Below are 22,744 nucleotides of genomic sequence, written 5' to 3'. Positions count from 1 at the left end.
TTCTGAAGTGGATAACTTCACATTTATCCACATTAAACTGCATCTGTCATTTGTATTTGCTCACTCACTCAACTTGCCTAAATCACCTTGATGTCTCTTAACAACCTCCTCACCACTCACCTTCCCACCAAACTTTGTGCAATCAGCAAACTTGGAAATATTACATTTGGTTCCCTCATCCAAATCATTGATGTATAGTGTGAATAGCCTGGACCCAAATACTGACCCTGTAGGACCTCACTAGTCACTGTCTGCCACTCTGAAACAGTCCCATTTATTCCTACTCTGTTTCCTGTCCGCTAACCAATTCTCAATCCTTGCCAGTGTATTAACCCCAATCCCATGCACTTTAATTTTGCACATTAACCTCTTATGTGGGACTTAATCAAAAGTTTTCTGAAAATCCAAATATACCACATCCACTGGTTCACCCTTATCTATTCTACTAGTTACGTCATCCTCAGAAAAATCATGATTTACCTTTCAAAAATCCATGATGACTTTTGTCTAATTAATTTAATATTTTTGGAGTGTCCTATTATCACGTCCTTTATGATGGATGCTAGCACTTTCCCTGCTGCAAATGTTGGTCTAATTGGTCTGCAATTCTCTACTTTTTTTAATAGTGGGGTGACATGTGAACCGTTCCAGTCTGCCGGAACTGTTCCAAAATTCTGTAGATTCTGGAAGGTGACAATGAATGCATCCACTATTTCCATAGCCGCCTACTTTAGTACCATGGGATGTAGATTTCAGGCTCTGAGGATTTATTGGCTTTTAGTTCCATCATTTTCTCCACTTTTTAGTAATATTGATTTCCTTCTTAATACTTTTAAAACATGCCTCTTTGACCAAGCTTTTTGATCATCGGACTAAATATCTCCCTTTGTGGCTGTGTTGTACTTCTTTTATAATAAGGTACAAAGTCCTCCAAGTCTGTACCGGACATGATAACAACCTTTGCCAAAACCCTCAGCCCTTCCAAGTGCTGTATCCCTCTATACCCACCCTATCCATGTAATTGTCAAGATGCATTTTGAAGGCCATTAATGTATCAGCTTCCACAACCTCCCCTGGCAATGTGTTCCAGGCACTCGCCACCCTCTATGTTTAAAAAAAAACAATCTGCCTTGCATATCTCCTCTAAACTTTGTCCCATGGATCTTAAACCTATGCCCCCTGGTGACTGACCCCTGCACCCAGCTGCTCTATCCATGCCCCTGATAATCTTGTAGACCTCTTATCAGGTAGCCCCTTGACCTCTGTTGTTCTAATGAAAACATTCAATCTATTTAACCTCTCCACATAGCTAACACCCTCCAGACCAGGCAACATCCTGGTAAACCTCCTCTGCACCCTCTCCAAAGCCTCCACATCCTTCTGGTAGTGTGGCAACCAGAAATGTGCGCAATATTCCAAGTGCAGCCTTGCCAAATTCTGTACAAATGCAGCATGACTTGCCAGTTTTTGTACTCTATGCCCCATCCAATGAAGACCAGCATTCCATCTGCTTTCTTGACTACCTTGTCCACTTGTGTTGCCACTTTCAAAGATCTGTTGACCTGCACGCCCAGATCTCTGACTTTCTATATTTCTAAGAGTTTTGCCATTTACTGTATACTTCCGCTCTGTTAGACCTACCAAAATGTATTACCTCACATTTGTCTGGATTAAACTCCATTTGCCATTTGTCTGCCCAAGTCTCCAACCTATCTATGTCCTGCTGTATCCTCTGACAATCCTTGGTGTCATCCGTGAACTTACTAATCGGACCAGTTACATTTTCCTCCAAATTGTTTTATGTACACTACAAACAACAGAGGCCCCAGCACAGATCCCTATGGAACGTAGGATAAAAACAAATTACTGCAGATGCTGGAATCTGAAACGAAAGTGAAAATGCTGGAAAATTTCAGCAGGTCTGGCAGCATCTGTAGGGAGAGAAAAGAGCTAATGGGTGAGATTCTCCGCAAATGCAGAGAATCGTAAAGGCTGCCGTGGGACAGGCCGTGACCCACGGCAGCCTTCACGCCCACTTCCGGGGCCGATTCTCCCCCCCCGGGCGGGGCTAGGAGCGCGGCCCCGTGCATCACGGCGGCGCGGCCTTGACAACGGTCGTCAAGGCCACACGTCAAGCGTCACGCCGGCTGACACGGCCGATGCACAGTTGCCGTCTTTTCCCTCGGTCGCCTCGCAAGACGTGGCAGCTTGATCTTGCGGGGCGACGAAGGGAAAAGAGCGCGTCCGTTACGGACACACAGCCCGCGATCGGTGGGCACCGTGGTACTGCCGTGCCAATCGGGCCCCCAGATGCCCCAAACGGGCATCTAGCGCCCGTTTCACAACGGCAGTGAGCAGGTGTGTTTTCTGCCGTGTTGAAACGGGCGTGAAGGCCCGGCCGCTCGGCCCATCGGCCTCGGGGAATCGCCGCTCGCCGTTTTTTACGCTCGCCGTGACGTGGGTCGGGTGGGGGGTGGGGGGGGGGGGAAGAATAGCGGGAGGGCGTGAAAAATGTCGGGAGGCCCTCCCGCTATTCTACCACCCGGCGTGGGGGGCGGAGAATCGCGCCCAATGTTTCGAGTCCAATGACTCAGCTTTGACAAAGCGTCATCGGACTTTAAACGTTGGCCGTTTTCTCTCCCCACTGATGCTGCCGGACCCGCTGAGATTTTCCAGCGTTTTCTCTTTCGTCCCTATGGAACATCGCTAATCATAACCTTCAGAAAAACACCCTTCTACTACTGCCCTCTGCCTCTGTGACCAGGTCAGTGCTGTATCCATCTTACCACCTCACCTCTGATTCAGTGTGTCTTCATCTTTTATACTGGTCTGCCATGTGGCACCTTGTCAAAGGCATTACAGAAGTCCATATAAACAACATCCACCACTCTCCCCTGCCTCAATCCGTATCGTCAATAATTCCCTGGACTCGGCCTGCCTCCGAAGCTTATCTGCTAACATTCAACTTGCCTTCTCTCCGTATTCGTACTGCAACCACCCCTTGCCCTGTGCAGCTGACCTACTACTCTCCCCCGCGTCAATCTATCAAATTGCCCCTGCAACATTTTCCTCCTCGCCAATCCCTCCGTGGTAGGCGCCCTCAAGTACTCCCTATTTACCTCCACTGTCTCATTCAATAACTGCTTGTTGTACTCCCTCTTTTTGCTATTTGCATGTGCCTTGAACGAGATAATCTCCACTTGGACCACAGCTTTTAGTGCTTCCCAAAATGTGGCTGCCAACACCCCCATGTTTTGGTTCAGTTCTACATAATACTTGATCACCGCCCGCACTTTATCACAAAACTCTCTATCTGTCAATAACCCCGAATCGAGCCTCCACCCAGCCTCCGCTGCACTCCCAATCGAAGCCGAATCTCCAGCCAGTGGTGCACGTGGTCCAAGATAACTATCCCCACGTACTCTGCCCCCTCCACCCCAATCAAAACCTCCCAGTTCACCACGAAAATGTTTGATTCTTGAATACACCCTAGAAACATGTAAGAAAAGGAGTACTCCCTTCCCCCTGGGTTCTTAAAGCGCCCCGGGTCCACCAATCCCTTTTTTTCCATAAACCCTCCCAGCTTCTTTGCCATTTGTATCCTACCCTTTGATCTGGAGCTCGATTGACCTGGGGCTTGATCTGTCTGCTCTCGGCTCTCGAACACAATTGAACTCTCCTCCCATGATCAACTGGTGCGTGTCCAGAATTGCTGGCAGCAGCCCCCTCGTAAAACCTACATCATCCCCGTTCGGTGCATACACATTCACCAGTGCCACTGGCGTCCCTTCCAATATCCCGCTCACCACAGCATATCTCCCACCCGGATTCCTCACTTCCTTCATGCTCACAAACATTGCTTACCATAATGCAATGCGACTTTGAATCAAACCCCAAGTGAAATACCTGACCCGCTCCTCCCTTTCTCACCCTGACCCGGTCCTTTCACACGAAGGTGCGTCTTCTGCAGAAAGACCGTCTCCGCCTTTAAATTCCTGAGGTGCGCAAAAACCCAAGATCTTTTGACCGGTCCATTGAGCCCTCACATGTTCCACTTTATCAGCCTTTCTGTGGGGGGTTGGGGGGGGGGGGGGGCTTGTGCCTCCATTCCCCTCTACCATCTGCCATCCTCCCATTTTGGCTCTACCCCCCTGTTCCTGGCCCTTCCAAGATGGGCCCTTTTTCTGCCTCTGACCATGCTTCACCTCCAACCCTGCCACGTCACATCCCACTCTTTCGCTCCCCGCTTCCCTCCCCCAGGGCCACCTCTCTTGGTCTTCTCCCCACCTTATTTCCGTTAACCAGCAATACCTGCCAGCGTAGCAACTCCTGCCCAAAGGCTCCTCCTACTAACCCCCCCCAACCCGTTTCCCACCCTTACATCTTTGTTCTATGAAAAAAGCTCCCTGCAGACCTCCACCTCCCCCACCCAAACAAAGACACATCTCAAACTACAGGCCACCTCCCCCAAAGACAAACAAAAAGAAAAACACAGTCACATGCAGCGGGGGGGAGGGGGGGGGGGGGCGCACACACACACACACACGAGTCATCCCCTTACAAACCTTTCACCCCTGTTACCCAATGTCGACCCAACAACATAAAGAAACCCTTCACATTGGAGGAAAAGAAATCCCCCCCCCCCCCGTCCTAACCCGTATGCTTCATTACTCCAGAGTGGCAGCACCTCCATCTCACAAAAATGTATATTTCCCCCCCAGTTCTTTGATAAACTCATTGGCCACTTCTGGGGTCTCAAAATCGTAATCCCGGCCTCCATAATTAACCCATAGTTTCGCTGGGCACAGCACCCCAAACCTGATCTGCTGTTGATATGCCTTGATCCTGTTGAACCTCTGACGCCGATTTTCCAGTTTTGCTCCAATTTCCTGGTATTTTCAGACCTTGTTCTCCCATCATTCGCAGTTCCCTGACCTCCGCAGAATCTTTCTCCATGAACTTGTGGAATCTTATGATCACCATTCGCGGTGGCTCCCCAGCTCATGGCTTCTGCCTAAGTGACCTGTGCACTCTGCCGCCTCTGGGACCTTGTCCAGCACCCCCTCCATGACCAGCCCGCCAGCATCCTCAAATCTTACCTCGTGGCACTCCTTCAGGCAAGCCGATGATGTGCAGCTTCTGCCTTCTTGATCTGTTTCCCTGCTCCTCCACCTTTGCTCTCAATGTTTTGCAAAAGTCTCTTAAGAGCTCCACCTCCACCTCCAGTGCCACCACTCTTATCGCTGTGTTTCAACATCATCCTCTCCATCTCTCTGATCTGCGACCCCTGTGTCTCCAGATGTTGTTTCCACCCTCTCCATCGAGCCCTTCAGGGGTGCCACAGCCTCTTTGATGGCCTTTGATCTAACCTCGTGCATCTGTTTCCTCTGCTGGTGGAACTCTTTCCGGGTGAAGGCCATCAACTATTCCATCTGGGACTTTCCAACTTGCATTGACCCTTCCCCCTCTGCCATCTTTCCAGTAGCTACTGTGACACAGGTCTCTTCCAACTCCTTGGCCGGATCTTTCACCTTCTGGTGGGTCTGGTAACCAGCAGACATGCCACTCCCGGAGGGAACTTCTCCTCCGACCTTCAACTGCACTTTTCTGTCGAAGTTACATCCGATTTCGGTTAAAAAGAGCTCTTTCCTACTCCTTCAAGCAGGAGCCGCTCTGTGTGCGGCTGCCACTGGAAGTCGGGCTCGCACTTTTCCTGGGTGTGAACCTGGTCACATCATTGGAGGGGGCAGGGAATATCAGATTGCAAAATCTCGCTGGTACAAATCCTGTTTTCAGCCTCATGAGATTTAGTGGCCATTACAGGATTTTCTAGCATGGCTGTTAAATTGTGGCCTTTGCCATGGCCCCTTTAGTTTTGTCATCCTTGTTGGAGGTGCTACATAAATTGAGGTTGTTGTTGTAAAAAATCTCCCCCCCCCCCCCCCCCCCCCCCCCCCCACTAACATTAAACTGACAGGCCTGAAGTTACTGAGCTTATCCCTTTGCTTTTTTAAAAAATAAAGCGTGTGCAACCTTTAATTCACCTTTTCTGGCTCCAGTCCCATGTTATTTTTATTCTTTAACGAGTTATGGGCATTGCTGGCATTTGTTGTTCACAGATAATTGTCCTTGAGAAGGTATTGGTGATGCACCTTCCTAAACTACTGCATTTCACCTCTACTTCTACAGTGCTGTTAGGGAGGGAGTTCCGGTATTTTGACCCATCGATGTTGAAGGAGCAGCATTGAAGTTCTAGGTCAGGATTGTGAGTGGCTCGGAAGGGAACTTACAGGTGGTGGTGTTCCCATGCATCTGCGGTCCTTCACCTTCTCAGTGGTAGAGGTCGGGTGTTTGAAAGGTGCTCACTGAGGAGTCTTGCAGAGTTGCTGCAATGCATCTTGTAGATGGTACACACTGTTAAGGGAGTGGATGGGGTGCCAATCAAACATGTTTCTTTCTCCTTCGATGGTTGTTGAGGTTCGTGAATATTGTTGGTGCTGCACTCATCCAGGCAATTGGAGAATGTTGCCCTGACTTGTGCCTTGTAGAAGCAAAACAGGAGTCAGGAGGAGAGTTACTCACTGCAGAATAATAATCTTTATTGGTGTCACAAGTAGGCTTACATTAATACGATAATGAAGTTGCTGCGAAAATCCCCTACACTCCAGCGCCTGTTTGGGTACACAGAGGGAGAATTCAGAATGTTCAATTCGCCTAACAAGCACGTCTTTCGGAACTTGTGGGAGGAAACTGGAGCGCCCGGAGGAAACCCACGCAGACACTGAAGGACGTGCAGACTCCGCACAGACAATGACCCAAGCCGGGAATCGAATTGAAGCAACAGTGCTAACCATTGTGCTACTGTGCCGCCCAGCCTCTGACTTATTCTTGGTTGGTCCAGTTCAGTTTCTGGTCAGTGGAACCACCAGGGTGTTGATAGTTGGGGACGAGGCAATGGTAATTCCATTGAATATCTTGGAGAGATGGTTAGACTTGCATCTTCTCTAGGGTTGTGTGAAATGATGTTGGCTAATTCTGGAGTTATCTGTACACTCTCCTTTGGGAAGACATATTAAGTGTGGATCCTTTTCTCCTCAGGTGCCTGCCCCTTTCCAAGTAAAAGTGGTGTTCAGAGTCTTCCTTCTTCAAGACCCGCAAAACAGAGTCTGCAAGGACTATGTGGAAGTAAATAATAAGATGTGAGTTGTTCAAACTGAGCACATTTCTGATTTTCAATTCTCTATGGAAGATATGGGCGTGTGGAGCAGATGACTTGGTACTGAGGAAATGAGGGTAGGGGTGTGGGGAGTACAAAACTGGGCATGAGGAAAGATGGGTTGCTGTTAAGGTGAAGCAGGAGAACTGGTTGCTGTTCCTGCACCTTCAATTGCTGGATGGGGAGAAAAGCGTTGTCTTTTTACACTTGCAAGCTTGTTACTTAGAGACATACATATGCATCTCCACATCTGATCATATCCACAGTCTTCCAGATGGCACAGGTGACTGCTCACTTAATAGCCACCACTGGAATAAAATTCAACACCTAGTAATTAAAATATAATTAACAGTTAGTTGCTAAGTGAGGGGTTGGGGAAGTGTCGAGTTGTATGGGAGGGGCGGAATGTAGAGGATGCTATGAGTGAGGCTGAGCTAACCTTGTTTAGGGGTCTTGGTAGTTTCTTCTATCAATGGTTCTAACAGATGCACCATGACTCAGGCTGTTTCCCATAATACCGCTCTCTGATGCCAAAGGACTGAAACCTTTGTGTATATGCAGTTACTTCTGTCTGCAGTTCAGCAAAAAACACATGCGTTCAGAGCTAACTACCTCAGCTTTCAGTTGCAAGGAACAATTGAAGGTAGATGATGTGATCAGGAAGGTGTGTGCCAGCAGTATCCAAGGTAAAGAGATTGGAGGTGGGGATGGTAGGGGACAGTGTCCACAGTTGCATAGATGGTCTTTGGTAGATCAGTTCACTGCTGCCATCCAAATTATATGGGATCAGATACCAGAGATTAATATATTTTATTCAATACCAACGAAGTACAAGCAAGTTATTTGAATTTGACAGTCAGGAAAGAATGATCAAAATGGTTGGGTAACTTTGATGAAACACAGCTTCCTGATATTCCCAATTTACACCCAGCCACAACCAGGTAAATCCCAGGACCCTTCTCCTGAGTCTTCAGGTATTGGAACAAGTCAGGAAATACATGGACCAAGTGTTATTGAAAGACACATATCATTGATACGATGTGATTTGATCCCTGGTCAGGATCTGGTCCAGCTTCCTTTGAGGCACTGCAAAGAGTTAGCACCTGCCACGCCAGCTGTCAATGTTTTTTTGAAATAATATTTTATTGAGATATTTGAATTTTTTAAAATAACAGTAACATAAACAATGACATCAACATGGTAAAATAAACATCCCCCCCCCCCCCCCCAGCCCAATCTTCACACACTTCAACCATACAACAGCAATCTGCCCCCCCCCCCCCCCCCCCCCCCCCCCCGGGAATACTGCATCTGCTGACATTTTAATTTTCCCCGATAAAGTGGACGAACGGCTGCCACCTCCAGTGAACCCTAACATTGACCCTCTTAAGGCGGACTTTATTTTCTCGAGATGAAGAAACCCAGCCATGTCACTAACCCAGGTCTCTACATTCGAGGGCTTCGATCCCTCCACATTAACAAGATCCGTCTCCGGGCTACCAGGGAGGCAAAGGCCAAGTCGTCGGCCTCTTTCACCCCTGAACTCCCGGATCTTCCGACACTCCAAAGATCGCTACCTCTGGACTCAGCACCACCCGTGTTTTTAGCACCGTGGACATTGCCTGAGCAAAATCCTGCCAAAACCCCCTCTAGTAATGAAGAGGGATAGGTGTGTGCAACAAGGCAAGGTTTATAATTGGGGGAAGGGTAAATACGATGCTGTCAGACAAGAACTGAAGTGCATAAACTGGGAACATAGGCTGTCAGGGAAGGACACAATTGAAAGGTGGAACTTGTTCAAGGAACAGAACAGATTGGGCAGCACAATTGCTTCACAGCTCCAGGGTCCCAGGTTCGATTCCGGCTTGGGTCACTGTCTGTGTGGAGTCTGCACGTTCTCCCCGTATGTGCGTGGGTTTCCTCCGGATGCTCCGGTTTCCTCCCACATTCCAAAGATCTGCAGGTTAGGTGGACTGGCCATGATAAATTGCCCTTACTGTCCAAAATTGCCCTCAGTGTTGGATGGGGTTACTGGGTTAAGGGGATAGGGTGAAAGTGTGGGATTGGGTAGGGTGCTCTTTCCAAGAGCCGGAGCAGACTTGGTGGGCCGAATGGCCTCCTTCTGCACTGTAAAATCTATGATACTACATGTCCTTGATATGTATGTCCCTGTCAGGCAGAGAAGAGATGGTCGAGTGAGGGAACCATGGTTGACAAGAGAGGTTGAATGTCTTGTTAAGAGGGAGAAGGATACTTATGTAAGGCTGAGGAAACAAGGTTCAGACAGGGTGTTGGGGGGGATACAAGATAGCCGGGAGGGAACTGGAGAAAGGGATTAGGAGAGCTAAGACAGGGCATGAAAAATCTTTGGCAGGTAGGATCAAGGAAAACCTCAGGCCTTTTACACATATGTGAGAAATATGAGAAGGACTAGAGCGAGGGTGGGTCCGATCAAGGACAGTAGTGGGAGATTGTGTATTGAGTCTGAAGAGATAGGAGGTCTTGAACGAGTACTTTTCTTTAGTATTTATGAATGAGAGGGGCCATATTGTTGGAGAGGACAGTGTGAAACAGACTGGTAAGCTCGAGGAGATACTTGTTAGGAAGGAAGATGTGTTGGGCATTTTGAAAAACTTGAGGATAGACAAGTCCCCCAGGCCTGACAGGATAGAACATAGAACATAGAACGATACAGCGCAGTACAGGCCCTTCGGCCCTCGATGTTGCACCGACATGGAGAAAAAAAAACTAAAGGCCATCTAACCTACACTATGCCCTTATCATCCATATGCTTATCCAATAAATTTTTAAATGCCCTCAATGTTGGCGAGTTCACTACTGTTGCAGGTAGGGCATTCCACGGCCTCACCACTCTTTGCGTAAAAAACCCACCTCTGACCTCTGTCCTATATCTATTACCCCTCAATTTAAGGCTATGTCCCCTCGTGCTAGCCACCTCCATCCGCGGGAGAAGGCTCTCGCTGTCCACCCTATCTAACCCTCTGATCATTTTGTATGCCTCTATTAAGTCACCTCTTAACCTTCTTCTCTCTAACGAAAACAACCTCAAGTCCATCAGCCTTTCCTCATAAGATTTTCCCTCCATACCAGGCAACATCCTGGTAAATCTCCTCTGCACCCTTTCCAAAGCTTCCAAGGATTCTATGGGAAGCAAGAGATGAAATTACAGAGCCGTTGGCAATGATCTTTTCGTCCTCACTGTCAACAGGGGTGGTACCAGGGGATTGAAGAGTGGCGAATGTCATGTCCCTGTTCAAAAAAGGGAATAGGGATAACCCTGGGAATTGCAGGCCAGTTAGTCTTTCTTCGGTGGTTGGCAAAGTAATGGAAAGGGTACTGAGGGATAGGATTTCTGAGCATCTGGAAAGACACTGCTTGATTAGGGATAGTCAGCACGGATTTGTGAGGGGTAGGTCTTGCCTCACAAGTCTTATTGAATTCTTTGAGGAGGTGACCAAGCACGTGGATGATGGTAAAGCAGTGGATGTAGTGTACATGGATTTTAGTAAGGCATTTGATAAGGTTCCCCATGGTAGGCTTATGCAGAAAGTAAGGAGGCATGGGATAGTGGGAAATTTGGCCAGTTGGATAACAAACTGGCTAACCGATAGAAGTCAGAGAGTGGTGGTGGATAGCAAATATTCAGCCTGGAGCCCAGTTACCAGTGGTGTACCGCAGGGATCAGTTCTGGGTCCTCTGCTGTTTGTGATTTTCATTAATGACTTGGATGAGGGAGTTGAAGGGTGGGTCAGTAAATTTGCAGATGATACGAAGATTCGTGGAGTTGTGGATAGTGAGGAGGGCTGTTGTCGGCTGCAAGGATACATAGATGGGATGCAGAGCTGGGCTGAGAAGTGGCAGATGGAGTTTAACCCTGAAAAGTGTGAGGTTGTCCATTTTGGAAGGACAAATATGAATGCGGAATACAGGGTTAACGGTAGGATTCTTGGCAATGTGGAGGAGCAGAGAGATCTTGGGGTCTATGTTCATAGATCTTTGAAAATTGCCACTCAAGTGGATAGAGCTGTGCAGAAGGCCTATGGTGTGCTAGCGTTTATTAGCAGAGGGATTGAATTTAAGAGCCGTGAGGTGATGATGCAGCTGTACAAAACCTTGGTAAGGCCACATTTGGAGTACTGTGTGCAGTTCTGGTCGCCTCATTTTAGGAAGGATGTGGAAGTTTTGGAAAAGGTGCAAAGGGGATTTGCCAGGATGTTGCCTGGAATGGAGAGTAGGTCTTACAAGGAAAGGTTGAGAGTGCTCTGCCTTTTGTCATTAGAACGGAGAAGGATGAGGGGCGACTTGATGGAGGTTTATGAGATGATCAAGGGAATAGATAGAGTAGACAGTCAGAGACTTTTTCTTCGGGTGGAACAAACCATTACAAGGGGACATAAATTTAAGGTGAATGGTCGAAGATATAGGGGGTTGTCAGAGATAGGTTCTTTACCCAGAGAGTAGTGGGGGCATGGAATGCACTGTCTGTGGAAGTAGTTGAGTCAGAAACATTAGGGACCTTCAAGCGGCTATTGGATAGGTACATGGATTACGATAGAATGCTGGGGTGTAGATTGATTTGTTCTTAATCTGGGACAAAAGTTCGGCATAACATCGTGGGCCAAAGGGCCTGTTCTGTGCTGCTGTATTTTCTATGTTCTAAGCTTCGGGCATGCCCAAAACATGTGGACGTGATTTGCTGGGCTTTCCGCGCACCTCGCACACCTATCCTCTACTCCGAAGAACTTACTCATCCTAGCCGCTGTCATGTATGCCCGGTGGGCTACCTTAAATTGTATCAGGCTAAGCCTGGCACATGATGAGGAGGTATTCACCCTGCTTAGGGCATCCACCTATAGACCCGCCTCTATCTCTCCTCCTAGCTCATCCTCCCACTTGCCCTAAAGCTCCTCCACTGGGGTTTCCTCCGCCTCCGAAAGCTCCTGGTAAATATCTGATACTTTCCCCTCTCCCACCCAGGTACTGGAAACTGCTCTATCCTGTATCCCCCGTGGCGGCAGCAGCGGAAAGGCCGGCACCTGTTTTCTCAGGAAGTCTCGCACCTGCAAATACCGAAAACCATTCCCTGCTGGCAATTCACATTTATCCTCCAAAGCTTTCAAGCGGGGAAAGCTCCCGCCTATAAATAGATCCCCCATCCTTCTAATTCCTGCCCTCTGCCAACTCCGGAACCCGCCATCTAGCCTACCCGGTACAAACCTGTGGTTATTATAAATCGGGGTCCAAATCAATGCTCCCTCCACTCTCTTACGTCTCGTCCATTGCCCCCAGATTCTCAGAGCCTCCACCACCACTGGACTTGTGGAGTATCGGGCTGGCGAGAACGGAAGAGGTGCCGTTACCAGTACTCCCAAACTGGTGTCTTTGCATGACGCCGATCCATCCGCTCCCATGTTGACCCCTCCCTCACTACCCACTTCCTAATCATAGCTATGTTAGCCGCCCAGTAGTAATTGCAGAAGTTCGGCAACGCCAACCCACCCTCCCCCCCCGATTGCGCTCCAACAACACTTTCTTCACTTACGGGGTTTTACCCGCCCACACAGCCCGAAATAATCTTATTCACCCGCTTGAAAAAGGCCTTCGGGATGAAAATGGGGAGGCACTTAAAGACAAACAGAAATCTGGGGAGGACCGTCATTTTAACGGTCTGTACGCTCCCCGCCAGTGATAGCGGGAGCATGTCCCATCTTTTAAAGTCCCCTTCCATATATGTTTAACTTGTGCAGTGCCTCCCATTCCCAGGCCACCTGGATTCCCAGATATCGAAAGCTCTTCCCTACCATTCTAAGCGGCAGCTCTCCCAGTCTCTTCTGTCCTCTTGCCTGGATCGCAAATATCTCGCTTTTCCCCATGTTCAATTTATACCCCGGAAAATTGCCAAATTCCCCCAAGATTCGCATTACTTCCCCCATCCCGTCCAGCGGTTCCAAAATGTACACGAGCAGGTCATCTGCGTAGAGCGAGACCCGGTGCTCCACAACCCCTCGAACCAGCCCTTTCCAGTTCCTAGAGACTCTTAAAGTCATGGCCAATGGCTCTATGGCCAGAGCAAACAGTAACAGGGAGAGGGGGCACCCTTGCCTCGTCCCTCGATGTAGTTTAAAATACCCCGACCTCAGCCAGTTCGTATGCACACTCGCTACTGGTGCCTGATAGAGCAACCGTACCCAGTCAATGAAGCCCTTACCAACTCCAAACCTTCCCAGCGCCTCCCACAGGTAATTCCATTCCACCCGATCAAAAGCCTTCTCCTCCTCCTCCTTCTGAGGGCATCATAATAACATTGAGAAGCCTTCTAACATTGGCCTTGAGTTGCCTGCTCTTAAATCCTGTCTGGTCTTCTCCTATCACCCTGGGACACAGTCCTCTATCCTTGTGGCCAGTATCTTAGCCAGCAGTTTGGCAGCCACATTCAGTAGAGAAATGGGCCTGTATGACTCGCATTGCTCCGGATCCTTCTCCCGTTTCAGGATCAATGAAATCGTTGGGGGGAGGACTCCCTTCACTCTTGCTTCGTTAAATGTCCTCGCCAGCAGTGGGCTCAATATCTGAAAACGTCGTATAGAATTCCACCGGGTTGCCTTCAGGCCCCGGGGCCTTGCCCGACTGCATGCCCTCCAGTCTCTTGATTATTTCCTCAATCTCAATTGGGGCTCCCAGACCTTCCACCAGGTCCTCCTCCAGCCTCGGGAACCTCAACTGATCCAAAAACTGCCTCATCCCCTCCACCCCAGCCGGGGAGTTCCGACTCGGTATTCACCAAGGAGAGGGACATGATGGATGTTGAGGCTAGGGATGGATGTTTAAATACTCTAGGTCATGTCGTCATAAGGAAGGGGGAGGTTTTGGGTATTCTAAAAGGCATTAAGGTGGACAAGTCCCCAGGATCGGATGGGATCTATCCCAGGTTACTGAGGCAAGCGAGGGACGAAATAGCTGATATCTTTACAGCATCCTTGAGCACGGGTGAGGTCCCGGAGGACTGGAGAATTGCTAATGTTGTCCCTTTGTTTAAGAAGGGTAGCAGGGATAATCCAGGGAATTATAGACCTGTGAGCTTGACGTGATAGGCAGCATGGTTTTGTGCAGGGAAGGTCATGTCTTACAAACCTAATAGAATTCTTTGAGGAAGTGACAAAGTTAGTTGATGAGGGAAGGGCTGTAGATGTCATATACATGGACTTCAGTAAAGTATTTGATAAAGTTTCCCATGGCAGGTTGATGGAAAAAGTGAAGTCGTATGGGGTTCAGGGTGTACTAGCTAGATGGATAAAGAACTGGTTGGGCAACAGGAGACAGAGAATAGTGGTGGAAGGGAGTGTCTCAAAATGGAGAAAGGTGACTAGTGGTGTTCCACAGGGATCCGTGCTCGGACCACTGTTGTTTGTGATATACATAAATGATCTGGACGAAAGTATAAGTGGTCTGATGAGCAAGTTTGCAGATGATACTAAGATTGGTGGAGTTGCAGATAGCGAGGCGGACTGTCGGAGAATACAGCAAAATATAGATAGATTGGAGAGTTGGGCAGAGAAATGGCAGATGGAGTTCAATCCAGGCAAATGCGAGGTGATGCATTTTGGAAGATCTAACTCAAGAGCAGACTATATGGTCAATGGAAGAGTCCTGGGGAAAATTGATCTACAGAGAGATCTGGGAGTTCAGGTCCATTGTACCCTGAAGGTGGCAACGCAGGTCGATAGAGTGGTCAAGAAGGCATACAGCATGCTTGCCTTCATCGGACGGGGTATTGAGTACAAGAGTCGGCAGGTCATGTTACAGTTGTATCGGACTTTGGTTAGGCCACATTTGGAATACTGCGTGCAGTTCTGGTCGCCACATTACCAGAAAGATGTGGATGCTTTAGAGAGGGTGCAGAGGAGGTTCACCAGGATGTTACTTGGTATGGAGGGTGCTAGCTATGAAGAAAGGTCGAGTAGATTAGGATTGTTTTCATTGTAAAAACGGAGGTTGAGGGGAGACCTGATTGAGGTCTACAAAATTGAGAGGTATGGACAGGGTGGATAGCAACAAGCTTTTTCCAAGAGTGGGGGTGTCAATTACAAGGGGTCACGATTTCAAGGTGAGAGGGGAAAAGTTTAAGGGAGATTGTGCGTGGAACGTTTTTTACGCAGAGGGTGGTGGGCGCCTGGAATGCTTTGCCAGAGGAGGTGGTAGAGGCGGGTACAATAGCACCATTTAAGATGCATCTGGACAGATATATGAACGGGTGGGGAACAGAGCGAAGTAGACCTTGGTAAATAGGCAACAGGTTTAGATAAAGGATCTGGATCGGCGCAGGCTGGGAGGGCCGAAGGGCCTGTTCCTGTGCTGTAATTTTCTTTGTTGTTCTTGTTGTTAATTTACAATAGAAGTCCTTAAACACCTCGTTTACCCCCGCTGGGTCCAGGACAGTATTACTGTCTCTGCTCTTTAGTTTACCTATCTCCCTAGCTGCCTCTCTTTTCCTGAACTGGGGCGCCAACATTCTGCTTGCCTTTTCCTCGTACTCCTAGATCACCCCCCTTGCCTTCCTCAACTGTTCCACTGCTTTCCCTGTGGTCAACAGCCCAAACTCCGCCTATAGCCTCCACCGCTCCCTCAGTCGCCCCGCGTCCGGAGCCTCCGAGTATCCCCTGTCCACCTGGAGTATCTCCTCAACTAACCTGTCCCTTTCAGCCCATTCCACCTTTTCTCTGTGGGCCTGTATCGCGATTAATTCCCCTCTGACTACTGTCTTCAAAACTTCCCAGACCGCCGCTGCAGAGACCTCCCCACTATCATTTGTTTCCAGGTAGTTCTGGATGGACTTGTTAACCCGCCCACAGATTGCTTCGTCCGCTAGCAACCAAACATCCAGTCTCCACAGCGGGCGTTGCCCTCTCTCCACACTAACCCATAGATCCACCCAGTGCGGGGCATGATCCGACACTGCGATTGCCGAGTACTCAGTATCCACCACCTTCGGTATTAACGCTCTGCTCAGAACAAAAAAGTCGATGCGAGAGTATACCTTGTAGAGATGTGAAAAAAAGAAAAACTCCTTCGTCCTCGGCCATGCAAACCTCCATGGGTCTACTCTCCCCATCTGTCCCATAAACCCCTTCAATTCCTTTGCCACAGCCGGCCTCTTCCCTGTCCTGGATTTTGACTGGTCCAATTCCGGATCAATTACTATATTGAAGTCCTCTCCCATGATCAGGTTATGTGATGCTTAAGTCTGGGATCTTGCCTAACACCAGCCTCATAAATTCCACGTCGTCCCAATTTGGAGCATACAAGTACCACTTGCACCACCTCCAGCTTCCCACTCACCATTATGTACCTACTCCCCTTGTCTGACACGATTCTCCCTGGCTTGAATGCCACTCGTTTGCTGATCAAGACCGCTACCCCCCTGGTCTTTGAGTCCAGTCCTGAGTGGAACACTTGGCTAACCCATCCCTTCCTCAATCTCGTCTGGTCTGTGACCTTTAGATGTGTCTCTTGTAGCATTGCCACGTCCGCCTTCAGCCACCTCAAATGCACGGACACGCGAGCCCTCTTGACCGGCCTAGTCAGTCCTCTCACATTCCATGTGATCAGCTTGGACGGGGGGTTTCCAACCCCCCCCCCCCCCCCCCCCCCCCCCCCTCTACTAGCCATCACCCTTTTTAGGCCACCCTCGAGCTTGCGCCCTCCGCTTCCTCGAGTCCCCACTCGGGCTGTCACCGTTCCCGACCTCCCGTTTGTCCCCTAGTTCCTCCCCTGTCAGCAAAGCAGCTTCCCCCCCCTCCACTCCCTCTCCCCATAGCAACAATATTCAAAACCCAATCCCCCAAGTCAAGCTCCAGCTTAACACCTGCTCACCCCCCACTGCGCTTCCGAGAGTCAGCTGACCTGTGCTGACTTGGTAGCTCCCGCCCCGGCACAAAGCAGTCTGTCTCCCTGTTGTTCTCTCCCCTCTCCCCCCACATGAATAAACATTTTAAAAGCATCACATTCCCCAGTAAACAGACATCAGAAAAAACAGTGAAGAAACAGTCACTTTAGAAAAATAGCCGAACCAAATTCAAAGCCCATCCCCCCTTCTAACCAGCACTCTGCAAGACAAAGCAACCTTTAACCATCCACACAGCCCATTATTTTACATAGCACTACTTAAATTTATACAATAAAGCACCACAAATCGCCGTCGCAGTGTCTTTTAATTCGCCTCCAGGTTCCTTTCTTTAATAAAGCTCCATACTTCGTCTGGTGTTTCAAAGTAGAAGTCTCGTTCCTCATGTGTGACCCACAGACGGGCTGGATACAGCATTCCGATCTTCACCGCCTTCTTAAAGAGGGTCGTTTTTGCCCGATTGAACTCAGCTCGACTCTTGGCCAAATCCGCTCCCAGGTCCTGATAGATGAGGAACTCACAGTTTTCCCACTTGCTGCTCCGTTCTTTCTTGGCCCACCAAGAAAATGTGTTCCTTGTCCATGAAACGGTGAATACGTACAACCATGGCCCTCGGCGGCTCATTCGCTCTGGGTTTCCTCACGAGGGCTCTGTGCGTTCTGTCCAATTCCAGGCCCCGAGGGACTGCCCCAGCCCCCATCAACTTCTCCAACATGTCCGTCACAAGCCCTCGCATCCGATCCCTCGCTGCCTTCAGGGAGGTCAACAATTCTGAGATTCTGCCTCCTGGGCCTATTCTCCAGGTCCTCCAGCTTCTCCTGCATTCTTTTCTGGTGGTCGTTCATCATCCCCACTTTGTTTTCCAGCACGGTTATATACTCCATGTGCTCGGACTTTTGTTCCACCTCCTGGACCGCTCTCCTGTGGGTTTCCTGATTCTGAACCACTTGATCAATCGAAGCCTTAATTGGGTCCAGCGTGTCCTTTTTCAGCTTGGCGAAGCAATCCTCGAAAAACTTCACCAGCTGCTCCGTCGACCACTGTGCCATCTCCCCGTGGCCCTGCTGCTCTGCCATGCTGCTCTGTGTTACCAGCTCTACTTGCGTCTCCCTTATAGAACTTTGTTGTCTCACACGGCCACTTCTGGTCCAATTCTGCATACACCGGAGGGCGATTTCTCCTTACTGTCTCGCTCTTCACTGATTTTTCCCATAAAATCTGGAAAACACAGGGGAAAAAAGTCCAAAAGTCCGTAACAGGCAGGAGCTATCAAATGTGTGACCTACTCCTAGGCGGAAGTCACCAGCTGCCAATGTTATTCGACAGGCTCGCTGCTCTCTGGGTAGAAAAAGCCATTCAGCCAACATGCTGTTCGTTCCTACTCTCACACAGTTTAAACTCATGTACCCTAGTGCTTCCCACACTCTTAAACTGGAATAATTTATTAATAGGACACTAACCAACCATTTGAATAACCTACTTAAAATCATGTTCAAATCTGCGCATCTCTGACCGAAACAGATAAGAACATAAGAACTAGGAGCAGGAGTAGGCTATTTGGCCCCTCGAGCCTGCTCCGCCATTCAGTGAGATCATGGCTCATCTTTTGTGGACTCAAGTCCTTCATCTGATCTTTTTTTGAAAAATACTATATTGAGGCATTTATATATTAACACGACAAATATAATCACAAATTAAACTTTTGCTGCTATATATTTTGGAGGAATTTGGCCGGTTCTCGGGGTATAAATTGAACATGGGGAAAACAAGGTCTTTCCGATCCAGGCGAGGGGTAGGAGCAGATGCTGAGTGAGTTGCCGTTTAGGGTAATGGGAGGGAATTTTCGGTAATTGGACATCCAGGTGGCGCTGGGGTGTTAGCAGTTGCACAAACTGAATTTGCCTCGGTTGGTGGACCAGATGAAAGGGGACTTTAGGAGGTGGGATGTACTGCCAGTGTCATTGGCGGGACGGGTGCAATCGGTGAAAATGACAGCCTTTCCTGTTTGTGTTCCAGAATCTCCCGATTTTTATTCCTAAAGCTTTTTAAAAAATTTATAAGGAACTGATGGACTGGGAGGGAGCCCCGATAGGGGGAGTGAAGCGAAAGTGGGAGAAAAGGTTGGGTAGGAAGCTGGAGGCTGGGTTGTGGGAAGATGCCCTGAGGAGAGTGAATGCATTGTTGTCATGCGCTAGGCCTAGCCTTATCCAGTTGAAGGTGGTCCACAGGGCACATATGACTGTGGTCAGCTTGACCAGGTTTTTTGAAGAGGGGGAGGATAGGTGTGTGTGGTGATCGGTTGGGCCAGTGAATCATGTCCATATGTTTTTGGCATGTCTGAAGCTTGGAGAATTCTGGCAGGTGTTTGCCAACTTTCTGTCGTAGGTCCTGAAGGTGAAGGTGGCCCCAAGTCACCAAGGTGGTGATCTTTGGTGTGTCAGAAGACCCGGGAGTCCAGGGAGTGAGAGAGGCTGATGGCTTGGCCTTTGCCTGCCTGGTAGCCCCGAGACGGATATTGTTAGAATGGAGGGACTCTGGGGGGGGCCCCGAAACCTGGGGTGTGGGTGAGTGACCTGGCAGAGTTTCTCAGGCTAGAAAAAAAAAACTTTGCCTTGAGATGGTCTGGGGAGGTGTTTGCCCGGAGGTGGCAGACTTTGAGAAAAGTTAAGATGTCAGTGGGGTGGGTTTAACATAGGAAGGCAGGGGTGTGGGGGACTGGTTGATGGGTTATTTTGTTGAGTTGGCCCTGTTGGCTTAATTTGATTTGTGATTGTGTTTGTTGTGTTAAGATACAATGCCTTAAAATATTTGTCAAAAAAAATAAATGCATCTTCCGTAGTCAACAAGTCCTGAGATGAGACTTGAACTCAAGAGCTTCAGGGTCAGAGGTAGGAATGGACTTTTTATACCTGGAAAAGGTCAGGTACACCATGAGGAGGTCGGTGGAGGAGTTCCACCTGAGGTGGTAACCATTTATTTCAAAGAGTTAATTACCACCAGCTGTTGGGGGGGATGGGGGTGAGGTCAGGTTTATTTGTGGGATAAGTGGGGGATATGTGGGGTGGGTTTGACTGTACCCTCTTGTATGTTTGTCTATATTACTGTATCTCTGATCCCTTGTAGGATGACGATTGTTAAATGTCAAAGGCGGGAATGCTACCCACTGAATCACAAGACCTCTCATTTGGTCACCTGCCATCCTGACCGGATGTCAAATTTTGTTTAAAAATAGTTACCTCAGAAGCACATAGGAAAATAACCCAATCATCAAGGTGCAATGCAAATACAAATTGTTGTTCGATTACACGCTAACCTACCTGTGTGTTTCAGGATCTGTGGGAATAGGCCAATGCTGGTTCAGCTTAGTGGTGGAAATGAGATGACGATCAAGTTCCATTCTGACACAGCAGAATCCGATCGGGGATTTTTTGCTACTTTTGAAGCTTATGATGCAAGTAAACGTAAGTTGCAGAGGGGTGACTAAGGAAGGGAAACGGAGAGAACTGGGGGGTGATATGGAATTGATATTGGTATAGCAGCCTGTACTCACGTTTGTGTGTGTTGTGTGTCTCTGTCTGTCTCTATGTCTGCATCTGTATGTCTGTGTGTGTCTGTATGTTTGCGTGTCTGTTGTGTGCTGCACCTTGCACACATCTCAGTCTCTCTTTTGCGCATACAAAATCCCTGTCTCCCCTGCATGTGTGTTTCCTGTGTTTACGTGCAGGGCGACACAAGTGTCTTGCGGGTGCCAAGAAACCTGTGTGTCTGTTCCTCCCCTGCATTCTGCCTGTCTCACATTCTCCCTCACATGCCAGATGACCCCCTTCCATGTGGGCCCCCACATTTGTCCGTTTAGCGCACTAGGGGCATCTTGCACATCTCACTTGCGCATGGCCATCTGCATTTTTCCCTTTTATCTGTGGATCCCCGACTTGTGCATCTCTCCCTCACCTGTGCACAAGAAGCCCCTCTGTCTCCCTCGCCTCTCCTTTCTTTGACTCTAGTAAGTTACAACACGATTATTTTTAATTTTGAGGATTGGCATCTTTGATCTTGATTTTACAAAAAATAAATTTAGAGTACCAATTAATTTCTTTTCCAATTAAGGGGCAATTTAGCGTGCCCAAGTCATCTGCCCTGTACATCTTTGGGTTGTGGGGTGATACCCATGCAGATACTGGGAGAATGTGCAAATTCCACATGAGACAGTGACCCGGGGCCAGGATCAAACCCAGGTCCTCAGCGCCCTAGGCAGTATTGCTAACTACTATGCCACTGTGCTGCCCTCTTCGATCTTGATGCTGTATTCAACCCAAGCATTTCCTCCCTCTTATTTTACGGATATCTATCACTCCCTAAGTGGTGACCGTGTCTTCAGATGCTGAGGTCCCAATCTCTGGAATTCCCGCTTTATACCTCTCAGCCTCTCAACCAGACTTTCCCCTTCAAGACATTCCTTAAAACTTGGGTTTTGGTTATTTAATAATATTTTGTCAGATGGTGCTCTTGTGAAGTGTTTCGGACATTTCACTATATTTTTAAAAAACAGGATAAATGCAGGCTGTTATTGAAATGTGAGAGCTGATGGGATCATGTCTATGTTTCACCAGCTTGTCCCGATGAGTTTGCCTGCGTCATTGGCCATTGTATTGGGAAGGACCTGGTGTGTGACGGTTGGAATGACTGTGGAGACAACAGTGATGAAATAAACTGCGGTGAGTGTCCACAGCACCTGGGTGTCCATATGGAGTGGCTATGGGGTGCTGTGTAAATATAGGTGTTGGGGTAGAGATGGTGTGATGTCATTATGAAAAATATTCTGCCTGTGGCTGGAGGAAAACACTGGGACCGATTCAGCACCTTCCAAAATGTGTGTGCAGACAGAGAAGAGTGAACCAGAAACCATCACTTGTAAAATCTATAAAAACAGAAATTTGGGATGGGATTTGATGTATCCAATGATCCAATCCAGGTTGAAATGGAGGATGAGCTGAGAAATGTTAACGTGTAAAATGCTGCTTGTATTTCAGAGTTTAGTGACTAGACAGTGAAATGATGAAAACGGAGTTTAGGGTAAATGCAGATCCCCACTACAGGCAGAGAAGATTGCTTCATTCAATGACAGGAAAGGATAGTGAATTTCTTAAACATCTGTGGTCCTCCCTCTCTGTGCTTACCCCACATTGTTCTCACCCCGCCACTCCGCTCCCACCCTGCCCCTCTGCTCAGCAATGGACTTCTTTAGCAGAACATTGTGGGACCGTTTGTACCAAGAGCCAGTAATTTAACTTCACAGATTTTATATTTTTTTAATGGATTCCAGTTTTAATTCAAATAGACTGATATGAGTGCCCTTGTACTTACTGTGTGATGGTGTGGTTGTAGCATCATTTTGATCGTCTGCACTCTCCCCGTCAGGGTGAGTGGGAGTGTGTTCCATCTCTGCAGGTCCTTTTTTACTTCCTCTGTCAGACTGGTCAAGTTCCATTTATGGACCCCGACCCAGTCATGGGCGATTTGGATCCCCAGGTAGTGGAATTTGTGGCGGGCCTGTTTAAACAGCAGCCCCACCAGTTCTTCCCCTCCCCCTTATGGGTTCACCTGGA

General features: G+C 48.5%; 1 protein-coding gene across 1 annotated transcript in view; it reads left to right on the top strand.

Moving 5' to 3' along the window:
• Positions 1-22,744, top strand: part of LOC119954151 (suppressor of tumorigenicity 14 protein homolog) — a 50,668-nt gene that overhangs the window by 3,187 nt on the left and 24,737 nt on the right. Inside the window, exons 2-4 of the mRNA XM_038779104.1 lie at positions 7,099-7,199; positions 20,469-20,599; positions 21,749-21,853. Of these exons, the coding sequence (XP_038635032.1) occupies positions 7,099-7,199; positions 20,469-20,599; positions 21,749-21,853 (337 nt within the window). The remainder of the gene's footprint in view (positions 1-7,098; positions 7,200-20,468; positions 20,600-21,748; positions 21,854-22,744) is intronic.

The sequence above is a fragment of the Scyliorhinus canicula genome, chromosome 19 (genome assembly GCF_902713615.1).
Source record: "Scyliorhinus canicula chromosome 19, sScyCan1.1, whole genome shotgun sequence".
Taxonomy (NCBI): Eukaryota; Metazoa; Chordata; class Chondrichthyes; order Carcharhiniformes; family Scyliorhinidae; genus Scyliorhinus; species Scyliorhinus canicula.
Note: the sequence above shows the minus strand (reverse complement) of the source record. Positions and strands in the feature narration are given on the sequence as shown.